Source organism: Oryza glaberrima, chromosome 3, assembly GCF_000147395.1.
Source record: "Oryza glaberrima chromosome 3, OglaRS2, whole genome shotgun sequence".
Lineage (NCBI taxonomy): Eukaryota > Viridiplantae > Streptophyta > Magnoliopsida > Poales > Poaceae > Oryza > Oryza glaberrima.
In genome coordinates, this window is record NC_068328.1 from 12,577,112 (window position 1) to 12,588,035 (window position 10,924).

General features: G+C 46.9%; 2 protein-coding genes across 3 annotated transcripts; one reads left to right on the forward strand and one right to left on the reverse strand.

The window, feature by feature from the left end:
* The first annotated feature begins 2,252 nt into the window (after positions 1–2,252).
* Positions 2,253–4,365, forward strand: LOC127766181 (inactive beta-amylase 9-like). The gene is made up of 2 exons (XM_052291250.1): positions 2,253–3,110; positions 3,191–4,365. The coding sequence occupies exons 1-2, from the start codon at positions 2,400–2,402 to the stop codon at positions 4,052–4,054; spliced, it is 1,575 nt and encodes a 524-aa protein (XP_052147210.1). The 5' UTR covers positions 2,253–2,399; the 3' UTR covers positions 4,055–4,365.
* A 600-nt stretch (positions 4,366–4,965) lies between these two features.
* Positions 4,966–9,626, reverse strand: LOC127766182 (tubby-like F-box protein 6). Of its 2 annotated transcripts, none has more exons than XM_052291251.1 (7): positions 8,964–9,626; positions 8,442–8,843; positions 7,777–7,864; positions 7,548–7,677; positions 7,015–7,194; positions 6,137–6,611; positions 4,966–5,365 (listed from the first exon to the last, which is right to left on the reverse strand). In XM_052291251.1, exons 2-6 carry the CDS (start codon positions 8,784–8,786, stop codon positions 6,143–6,145), a joined length of 1,212 nt encoding a protein of 403 aa, XP_052147211.1. In that variant the 5' UTR covers positions 8,787–8,843; positions 8,964–9,626; the 3' UTR covers positions 4,966–5,365; positions 6,137–6,142. The 2 variants fall into 2 exon arrangements, with proteins under 2 accessions (XP_052147211.1, XP_052147212.1); XM_052291252.1 differs by having other exon boundaries at positions 8,955–9,626.
* Between the last annotated feature and the right edge of the window lie 1,298 nt (positions 9,627–10,924).

Consider the following 10,924-nt stretch of genomic DNA (forward strand, 5'->3'; position numbering starts at 1 on the left):
ACCAATTTTTCGCCTTCTTCTCGGGACAGTCGGTTGCTCGCTCGCTAGCCGCTACTCCCTTCGTCACTAAAAAGAGGACGTGGTTGCACAAATCTTAATACTATGAAACTTAATACTTTCTCCGTTTATTTTATAACTTTGACAAGTTTAAAATTTAACTAGCTAACGTTATACATACAAATTTGGAGGTAAGGGCGGTGGCTATTGTTCAAGCCCAATTAGGAATGACATCTGAACAAACAAAAGATTGAGAAAAGGCATACACCGGATTGGTGTCAATTGCACATAAATGTGCAATATATTAGCAGGCACAGTCTGAATACGAGCATACGAGTAAAACTTATCGCTGTACAAAAATTGTTGCTTTGTTCAAAATGATTTTAATAAACAGTGTTTGATCATTGATACCGCCGCCGTAATGACCTTAATAATCGTCGTGGCTGAGTTGTTCACGCATTGCTGATTGCTGGTGGCGTGGATTGATCTCTCGCTTCGTGTGGTGCTTGAAACGGCTGCTCCTTCGCTGTCGCCTAGAACATCTTCTCACGTGACAGTCCTTTGTTCACTCGCACCACCAACATCTGTGGTACTTCCTCCGTTTCGTAGTATAAATTATTCTAACATTTCTCACAATTATATTAATGCTAATAAATCTATTTATATTGATATTAATGAATCTATATGTTTAGATTAATTAACATCAATACAAATATTTGAAATGCTAAAATAACTTACATTGTAAAACGGAGAGGAAGGATTCATCCGGCCCATGGCCTCCGTAATCCTGATCTTGAAGCTACCGGTTTATCCAAAAGGAGAATCCTATATATCGTTATTATCCGCCAAAGCGTGAATTCGACTTCTTTTTTTCTTCTTTCTTATAGATTATCGATTCCTTTTTGCATATTATTTTTTTTCTCCTTTTGTATCATCTTAAAGATTCTTTTTCATTGGCCTGTATCCGGTCGGGTATTGTTCTACACGTATTTCTGTCGAAATTTATTTAGATAGAACACTACATGGTATAGGTCATTGTCCCACACGGCTGCACGATACCAATTTTTCGCCTTCTTCTGCCGTCCTCCGGTCCTCGGGACAGTCAGTCCGTCGGTAGCTAGCACCTGCTAGCAGACGTATGACCAAAACAACGCTCATAACCCACGTGAAGCGGAAACACCGAGAAAAACCGCGGAAAACGGCCGAAACCAACGAGTGGATTGTAAATCCTCGAAAATACATTTCCTTGTTATTTACATATAACCTACTAAATAGTTATTTTTAAAAAATTTAAAACAAGATAAATTATTATATGATAAATCACTCCATAAACATACAATTTAAAAAATTTCATCTTTTATAAGTTGTAACAAAGAAAACAAAATAAACTATAATTAGTAAACGTATATTCACAATTAAATTTACTTTTTTCGTTGTAATGTGTAAAAGTTAAATTTGATTATACATGTTTGTTGAGTAATATATCATATATTAATCTATCTTATTTATTTTTTAAAAATTTTATCATATACTCGTACTATTTAAATGAATCGTTTTTCCTCCGTCTAATAATATAATATAAGAGATATCGATATCAGACCGTGTAAGTGAAATATGAAAATATCTTTTATATTAGGAGATGGTTGGAGTAAACAGCAATGCTCAATCCATTGTTCGAGTAGTTTTTCCCCGAACAAACGCAATCCACACGCGACGACGCCGCGAACCGGCGCCCAATCGACGCACGGCGCGCGGGGCCGTCGGTTTTTGGCGCCGCACAGCCACGCGTCGGCGCCCGCCGAGTCAGCACCACGTCCTCCTCCTCTTCCGCCCAGATCCACTCCCACAGTATGGCCGCCGACCGCCGCGTGGGCCCAACATCTCAGTCAGCGCCAACGCGGTACTACTAGCTGCCTGCCGGGTGGGCCCTCCAGCCCACCGTCCAAATCCACCTACGTGGCCGCACCCGCGTCCCTACGTGCCGCCTTATCCACAAAGACCACAAACCTCACCCCGGTTGGTGTGGAGTGGGGCCCACGCTGTCATTCGGTGGACGAGGCCGGTGCGGGCCCCGCGCGTCATTGGATGGAGGAGGAAGCGAGCGGCGGAGGAAAAACAAAAAAAAAAAAAGAACGCGAGGCCACCTGGCGCGCTCTGTATTATTGCGGCTGCTGCTCGCCGTGCCACGTGGCACTCGACTGGCGCTTTTTTCGGTGTTTTTCTTTTTGTTTCTTTTCGCTTCGCTGTGAATAAATACGAGGCGAAAAATTAAAAATTCAGTACCACCAAACCAAACCCAAACGAGAGAGAGAAGAACACACGCACACCCCGAGCGAACGCAAAGGAGCGAGAAGCCGAGAAGAAAGGAGCAAAGTCGCGATCGAGTGACGTAAGCGGCGACAATGGAGGCTGTGCTGATGCAGCAGGCAGCGGCGGCGGCGGCGGTGGTTGCAAGGCCGGCGAGGCGGCGGTGCGCCGGGGAGGAGGTGGTGGGTGGAAGGCGACCGGGGTTGGTCCGGCTCGGATTTGCGCGGCGGCGGTGGTCGAGGCTGAGGCTGAGCCCCGCGCGGGCGCACCTCGCCGTCGACCGGAGCAGGGAGGCCGGCGAGGAGGCGGCGGCGGTGGTGGAGGAGGAGGGGGAGGCGGCGGTGAGGCTGTTCGTGGGGCTCCCCTCCGACGTGGTCACCGCCGACGGCCGCGCCGTGAACCGCGGCAAGGCCGTGTCGGCGGGGCTGCGCGCGCTGAAGCTCCTCGGCGTCGACGGCGTCGAGCTGCCGGTCTCGTGGGCCGTCGCGCAGCCGGGGCCCACCGGCGACGAGCTCGGGTGGGCAGGGTACCTCGCCGTCGCCGCCATGGTCCGCGACGCCGGGCTCTGCCTCCGCGTCTCGCTCGACACCCACGGCTCCGCGCTCCCCGCCTGGGTCGCGGCGGCGGCGGCCGCCGACCCCGACATCCTCTTCGCCGACCGCTCCGGGAACCGCCGCGACGGGTGCCTCTCCTTCGCCGTCGACGAGCTCCCGGTTCTTGGCGGCAAGTCGCCGCTCCAGGCCTACGAGGCCTTCTTCCGCAGCTTCGCCGCCGCCTTCCATGACTTCTTGGGCTCGACTGTCACGGTAAGCGAAATCAAGAACACCTTCGTCTCGTTCTCGAAGTTGCAGTGTTTCTTAGTACTAGTTTTTGTTGGATTCTGTAGGATGTGACGGTGAGCTTGGGTCCCAATGGCGAGCTCAAGTACCCTTCGTATCCGCCTGGGAGCGACGGCGCCGGCGGCTATGGCGGCGCGGGCGAATTCCAGTGCTACGACAGGCACATGCTGGCGCGGCTGAAGCGGCACGCCGTGGCGGCGGGGCAGCCGCTGTGGGGCTTGTCGGGGCCGCACGACGCGCCGCGGTACGGCGAGTCGCCGGAGTGCTCCACCTTCTTCAGGTCCCCGGGGGGCTCGTGGGAGACCGCGTACGGGGGCTTCTTCCTGTCGTGGTACGCCGGGGAGCTCCTCGCGCACGGCGACCGCGTCCTGGCCGCGGCGCGCAGGGTGTTCGACGGCGAGCCCGTCGAGCTGTCCGCGAAGGTGCCGCTCCCGCGGTCGCGCCCCGCGGAGGCCACCGCGGGGCTCCACGGCGGGTACGGCCCCGTCGCCGAGATGTTCGCGCGGCGCGGGTGCACGGTGATCGCCTCGGGCATGGACGGGTCCGCGGCGGCGGCGGCGGTCCTCGCCCAGGTGAAGGCCGCCTGCGCGGAGCACGGCGCGCGGCTCGCCGGCGAGAGCGCGTCGCTCGCCGTGGCGCGCGACGGCGACGGCGCCCCCGGCGCGTGGGGCGGCCTGCTCGCCGCCGAGCGCACGCGGCCGTGCCACTTCACGTACCAGCGGATGGGCGCGGAGTTCTTCTCGCCGGACCACTGGCCGCTGTTCGTGCAGCTGGTGCGCGCCATGGAATGCCCCGAGGAGGCGCACGAGGACGACCTCCCCGCCGCCGCCGGCGACGGCGGCCGGCTCGCCGTGCCGTCCGGCGGCCGCGCCGCAGAAGACGCCACCGCGAAGCAGGCGCAGACAGTGTAGACGCAGCTGGCACGCTGCGACTCGTAGCTGTACATATGTGCAGTAGTAATACCAGTATACTGCTGTAATTACAGCAGTACAATTTACTATTACTACTCCATTTTTATTAGGAAAATCAGCGGTAAATTCTCAGTGTGTAGCTGAGAATTATGAGATGGATGATGCCCCCTGTATTAGTGGGGTCAAATGAGTATTTGTCAAAAATGGTATTTTGTAATGATCTTATGATCGAGATGAGAGATTGTATTCTAGTGATGCTATTGCATCATTGTTACCTCAAGAATCAGAACATGAGACGTGTACCCCAATAATTCTTTTGTCCATGATATTGCAATGCTTATACGATGATGATTGATGCATGATTAACATACGTAATCTGCATGATTAGCTCGCGTTGGAAGAACACGAGCTTCTTATTCTCAACTGAGATTAGGTCCAACAAAATACTGCTTCGGATTAACAAATACACACAGTTTTGGCTCTCAGATACATCCTGATACCATGGTAACCACTAGTTTCTTACTCAGTAGAATTTATAAGGCCCATTAGGCATTATAAAAACGCTCGACTCAAATCAACAAATGGTTACCGTATGTATTCGTCAACATATAGTAGTATATACAAGTCAGAATGTGAAGTTCACCGCTGAAACGTTTATAGCTTCTCTCGCTTTTGCCCTTTCCCAAAAATAATTTAATAAAAAACAATTACCATTTTACCCTTCCACCTTCCATACCTGATTGCCCTTTTAATACCTTTTTTCAGGTACCTTCTCTCTATTATATCTGATCAAGGGTCCTAATTAATTTCAAGCATCGAAGAAGATCTCTACTAACAAATCACACAATCCACAACACTGCTTTTGACACTGTTCTCAGCACTGCAGCCTATTACTCCATGTATTACACTAATTTAAAGAACACATCAAGTTGCAACTTGCAACACACAACTTTGCATTTTTGGCTACACAAGCCTGCCGTTTACAATGTAAATTGGGGGAGATTAAAAAGAAGAAGAAACTCTCTAGGTTTCAACAGCCGGCACCGCCCAAGAATGTATAACAATTAGAAAAAAAAAAAAACAAACTAGAACAGAATTACAAGCCAGGAGGCCAGAAAGATCACAGGTGGCTATTATGTACACTGCAGCAGCAGCATCCGGGGCAGCAACTTCAGGAGATGGACTTGGTGTTTTTTTTTTTCTGCCCAAATCCAAACAAATCCTTGTGCTTCAATGTCAAGCGTGACTCGTGCACGCTACGCCTGCCGATCCAGCTTATAATGCTTCCACGGTTCGTCCTTCATCCAGCACCTGCAGGTACATTGCATTCGCGGCCAAAAATCTTGATTAGGATGCGGTTCATCTGATTGTGATTTAGCTGCATGAATGCAGCTATGCCTGGACAGTGATGGAAAACAACTGCGCAACTGCAGCTTAAGAGATATTTTTGCGAGTTCCATTGGCAACTCGTCAGCCTATAAACCGAGGCTAAATTTGAATTTTTGAAACTTAATTTCAGATTGGTCTACGTGGTTTTCTTATTGTTTTCTATTTAAACCGCTAAGAGTAGAAACATAAAATCCCTACTCTAAAATTATTTTTCTTTGCTTCGTGTCACGTTTCATGGCACATAAACCGTACCCAAGCAAGTATGCAACTGTAGTTTACAGAACAGGCTGAATCAGTAGTGATTACGGAGCTAAGGGTAAAACACAGAGGGCAGCTATCATCTGGTGCAAATTGCATACATGTGTTGCCATCTATTCTCTTCTGATGTGACATCCCAACAGAAAAGCTCGATTTGCATATGGGCAGACCGATGAATTCAGATATGCCTAACAGCCAGCTCAGATTTTGGATCAACCACTGCTCTACTAGTACTCCTAATCTGACTATCTAGTGTCTGAAGTTTGGAAGGTTCTGAAAATGTGAGTCAGCTTTCATAATACTGTTGAAGAAACAATTAGGTAAACTGAAGACCATCTAGATAAAAGCAAGTATTAAGTGTCATTATATAAAGCAGGGTAAGTAACCATGTGTAAATGTCGATAGTAGTAAAGCTGAATAGAGAGAAATGATCACCTTATCTCATTCACAGGCTATTTTGGTATCAAAACTGCTCAGACAGATTGCAAATGATTGAAATGCTGATATCGGATAACGGTAGTCCATGGTGAACAAGTCCTTCCCAATCTTTCCAAACTGGAGAATCACCTTGTCCTGCTCCTGGTTAGTTGGCCCATTTTCATCAGACGCCACCAGCTGAAAGTTTTTCACTGAGGCAACAGTAACCCGTCCACGGAAGTTGAGGCACCAACATTGCAGTTGCTCATGCCACCTAGGAGATTTATTCTTCAGAACCAGCTTTTCTTCCTTCTGAGTGGATAATTGTGAAGTTGCACTATCTATTCGAGCTGATTTTGATCTGAAGAATGAAATTGATGGGAAAGAGTCGAGGCCACTGAGAGGAAATTCAGTCTGTGTCGGAGCTTTCCCACCCTCTTGAACAGCTGATGCGGGGATGGAATCCATAATGCAGTTCATCCTTCTTGGACCTCTGCAATAGGAATGCATCGCAAAAATCACTGCAATTTTCTACGAAGTATTGTAGAAGCAGTCAAATCTAGCATGCAAAGTCAATCAACAATGAAAAGGTTGCGTATATGGAATTATGACAGCTGGTCAGCCGCCTTCTCTATATAATTATTCCTAGCCATGTGTGCTCAATTAACAGCCAAAAGGCTCACGGAGTTGTGATGTTATCACCACTTTTATCATTAGAGCCTTTTCTTAAAAAATAGATTCAGCATGTCTAATTGATCAATCATGCAATTGCAGTAATCACCACTGTGATTCTAACTATCCATGAATTCACATATTAAGGTATCAGGCGTTGATGACAATATTTACCAATACTATCCATAGATTTACTCGGCATAACACAAGTGCTGATTCAATACCTTGCACCCAAAACATTCAATTCGTAGGAAATATGTGAAACTGGGTAATTCCCGGCAGGAACTCTCGGGGAGACTTGGTTCAGACCAACCACACGCGCAGACCGACTTTTTGAGACAACAGCTCCATCATATGGTGGATGGGCATCATAGACGGTAAACTTTGTTCCGAGAAAGTTTGACCTGTTAAAACAAAGGTGGTTAGCTGGTTCTTTTAATTGTTATTGTAGGCTATATTTTTAGATCTGTAAGAAACAAACAAAAAAAAGATATAACTGAAGATTAAGTTTGAGTAATGCACTTGACATCCAAATACATACAGTTTTGTTCTAAGTTGAATGAATAGTTTAGATGTGAAATGCATAGCACTTCAATTTCTTGTACTTTCCAAATTCTAACACTTACAGCAAAAGGAGAGGGGGAAAAATGCCATGTGATGCTTTTATATGAAACAGCCTATAGTACATCTAAAGGGCCTTCCTTACACATACTACTAAAGGGCCTTCCTTTTCAGTGATGAAATCTCAAAAGATCACCTTAGCTTGCCAATATAGGTGTTGCTCCCCTTTGACATATCACTCATGTCAAGGGAAATCAGGTAGTCTGTGCATGTGGGCTTCCTGCATTTGCGTGCAGCAAGTAGGAACTTCCCATCATCGGCAAGTGCTGTAAAAAGAAACTTCCCGAAAATAGTAAGCATATATCCATTATACGCCAGCATAGCTGTACTTAATTTGGCGTACCAGGGGTGGATAAACAGCATACCTTCTGTGAGCCCAATATACAGATAATATGTCTGAGTAGTCCGGTTTCTTCTTATGAAACATTTAAGAGTGCCGTCTCTTGGGCCAGGCTGCACATCACGTAGACTTGAGTAAATTAGGACTAAGATGACACTAAAATGAACTTGTCAACCAAAGGTTACAGTCAATGAAGTGGCATCAATTTCTACGAAAATGACAGCAGAGAAATGGCATTTGATACTGGAATATCATGCTAAACATGTGAAGCACCGCAATCAAAAGGGAAACGGCTTCATCAGATAGCATTTGTGCATCCATCACATTTTCTTGATATGCAGTTTGTTTTCTAGCCCAAAACTAGATAAATCACATAAGGGAGACACCTTCCAAAAATTAAAACATACTAGAATGCCATGGTTCACAACATCCATTAAAAAGATGATTTGGCTGCTTGCAATCCATCAGAGCAAAGCCGACATACGCAACAGTGCAACAGAATGCAGGGCTTTCATCCTTCACCGCTTGACGAACGCAATTCAGCAGCTAACCAATCAATCATAAAGTGTTGACACAATGAACAAATAATTCCTAAAGATTAAACAATGAAGCTTCAACACAATGAACAATCAAATTACTAACAGTTCGACATCGCAACCGGGAATTTCAGAATGAAACGAGAGCGCGAACCTGCTTGAGCGAGATGGGGAAGGTGAGCTTGCCGGACGCCTCCGGGACGCGGACGATCTCCTTGGTGATCCCCCTCCAGCTCCGGCAGACGCCGGCGCACGCCACCACGTCCCTCCGCGACGGCCACAACGCCTCCGACTCCTCGATCCTCACCAGCACCTCCCGGAGCAGCTCGGGCGGCAGCTGCGCCCAGCAGCTCTGCTGCATCGCCGCCGCCTCCGCCGGCCCCACCGCCGCCACCCGCGGCGCGCCGCCGCCGCCGCGGTGGGACCGCGACCGCAGGCTGTGCCGCGAGATGCTCCCGAACTCGTCCCTCATCTCCTGGATCAGGCTCCTGAACGACATCTTCCTCCTCGCTCCCTCCTAATCCACACCTCTCCTCCAATCTCTCAAATCTGCAGGCTGCAACCGCGCCAAGAAAAACCCGGTCACGAAATTTACCACCACCATTTCCATCAAATCTTCCACCAAACGGAACGCCAAGAATCGCAAGAACAGGGGGAGGAATTTCACCGTACTGACCGAGAGACGGGCCGAGCTAATTTCACCGTAATGTCTCCATGGCATCGCCGCCCATGCCGGAATCCATCGATGAACACCAACAAGGCACCGAACTGAGCTGGAAGCAAGCAGGGCGGGGACCAAATCCCTCGACGCAGCAAGCAAGAAATGGCAGAAATCCTCACGCGGAGGTAGGTATCTCCACCGCTGAATCCCAGAATCAATCCAAGGGCCAAGAAAACCACCACCAGCTCGAAGAAGCAAGAAACCGGCTCGAATTCAAGCTCTCAACCCACCAAACAAAACACCCAACATTTATCCGAAATTGAGCACGAAAATTCTGCAATGGATTCTTGGCTGGAAGGAGGAGGCGGAGGGAGCAAGAACAAGAAGAAGGCAGAGGCAAAGATTCCAAGAAACGAAAGGCGGAGGTGAGGAGGGAAGAGGAGGAGGAGTAGGTGCCTTGGGAATTTTTAGGTGGTGAATGGGTGATTGATTGGTGGTGGTGGTGTAGGAAGGAATGGTTGGGGAATGCTAGTATACTAGTACTACCTATGATTGCTACTACACAAAAAGGGAATGGAATGGAGATGGAGCTTGAGAGCAGGTAGGAAGGATTAGGGTTCCTCCCTCCCTCTTCCTTCCTTGCTGAGTGGCTGAAAAAGATGGGCATCTGACAACTCTCCCTCCCTCACTCCATGCACATACATCTATCCATCCACACATTCATTGTAGCACAATTAATTAACTAATAAATGTGTGTATAAGTACAGCTGATTAGTACTAATCCACTCGTTTCAAACTATAACAAGTGTTGGCTTTAATATGGAGTAAATATTAAGAAAATAAGTAGATATACAAATGAACTAGCTAAGACTATATATAGAACACAGAGATGGTACAACCAGAATGGACAATTTACTGAATAAAATCATATTATATAAATAATAGGGTTTTATATTTATAATAATTTCGTTTTAACAGTTATTACTTACTCTATATTTTACTCCTACAGTACTGGTTAACTTTGCATGAGAGGCGAATTATAATACTAATAGGCCACACTGGTGGAAAAGAAGAAACCAAATTAGTATCAATTATTTTGGCATGACACTCTGTCCCAAGGTCATTGTCAGGGCAGGGATGATGCCACTATAGCCAAGGGAAGCATCATTGCTCAAGCTTAACCCAAGTAGTACTAGTACTCCTCATGATTGATTGCTTCCATCTTTGTGCTAATTAGGCATGGAGTGCAGGACACTTGACTGTACCTGCCCCTCACTTTCCAAGTGTGAGTGAGATTAAAGCACAAGAAATGAGGATTTCTTTTTTTTTTCAAGGTACAACTCTGCCAGTTTGGCCAAGCAAAATGTTGGTACTATCATCTTTGCATCATCATCATCATCCACCTGAGGAAAAACAGTAGAAGGTCCCTTTTAATGTTCAGGTGAAAAACATGAGATGTTTTATTGGGCTTTTCTGCTATTTTTCTTTCACCTCACATGTGTTAGTGGCCTGCATCAAATAACGGGGATTTTTTTTTTTTTGCATGCATCCCTTACATGTGAAGGCAGTGGTCGCGCGCGGAGAATCGAGAAAGTAAATGACCGGCGTCACTTCCTCTCATTCTAACCACAAATAGTTAATGGTCAATAAAATAAAATGAGTTACTAGTAATCTCTCTCTTTTTCTCTCAAAAAAAGTTACTACTCTTTCTATTTACAGAAAAAAGTTTATTCCCCTGTATTTATACTCAATTGCATACGCACCCTGTTTATAAATATTACTTCATTGTCATGATCTTTGAGATAAGATATAGAGCTTTTATTCTGTAACTTGATGATTCCCCGTATGTTGTTGTAGGATATTAGCTTAACATTGGTGTAAGCTTTGGTGGGAAAAATATACTACTTGTGCACACAGAGTTGCATGATGCAAAGATTGTAAAAGGTTGCAATAAAACATGTGGTTATATGATTTAA

Excerpts from the sequence above, each read along its gene's own strand:
- LOC127766181 (XM_052291250.1), top strand. The coding sequence starts at position 2,400 with ATGGAGGCTGTGCTGATGCAGCAGGCAGCGGCGGCGGCGGCGGTGGTT. Across the intron at positions 3,111-3,190 it reads TCTTGGGCTCGACTGTCACG|GATGTGACGGTGAGCTTGGG; the intron begins GTAAGCGAAATC and ends TGGATTCTGTAG.
- LOC127766182 (XM_052291251.1), bottom strand. The coding sequence starts at position 8,786 with ATGTCGTTCAGGAGCCTGATCCAGGAGATGAGGGACGAGTTCGGGAGC. Across the intron at positions 7,678-7,776 it reads GTATATTGGGCTCACAGAAG|CACTTGCCGATGATGGGAAG; the intron begins GTATGCTGTTTA and ends TTCTTTTTACAG. Across the intron at positions 6,612-7,014 it reads TTGAATGTTTTGGGTGCAAG|AGGTCCAAGAAGGATGAACT; the intron begins GTATTGAATCAG and ends TTCCTATTGCAG.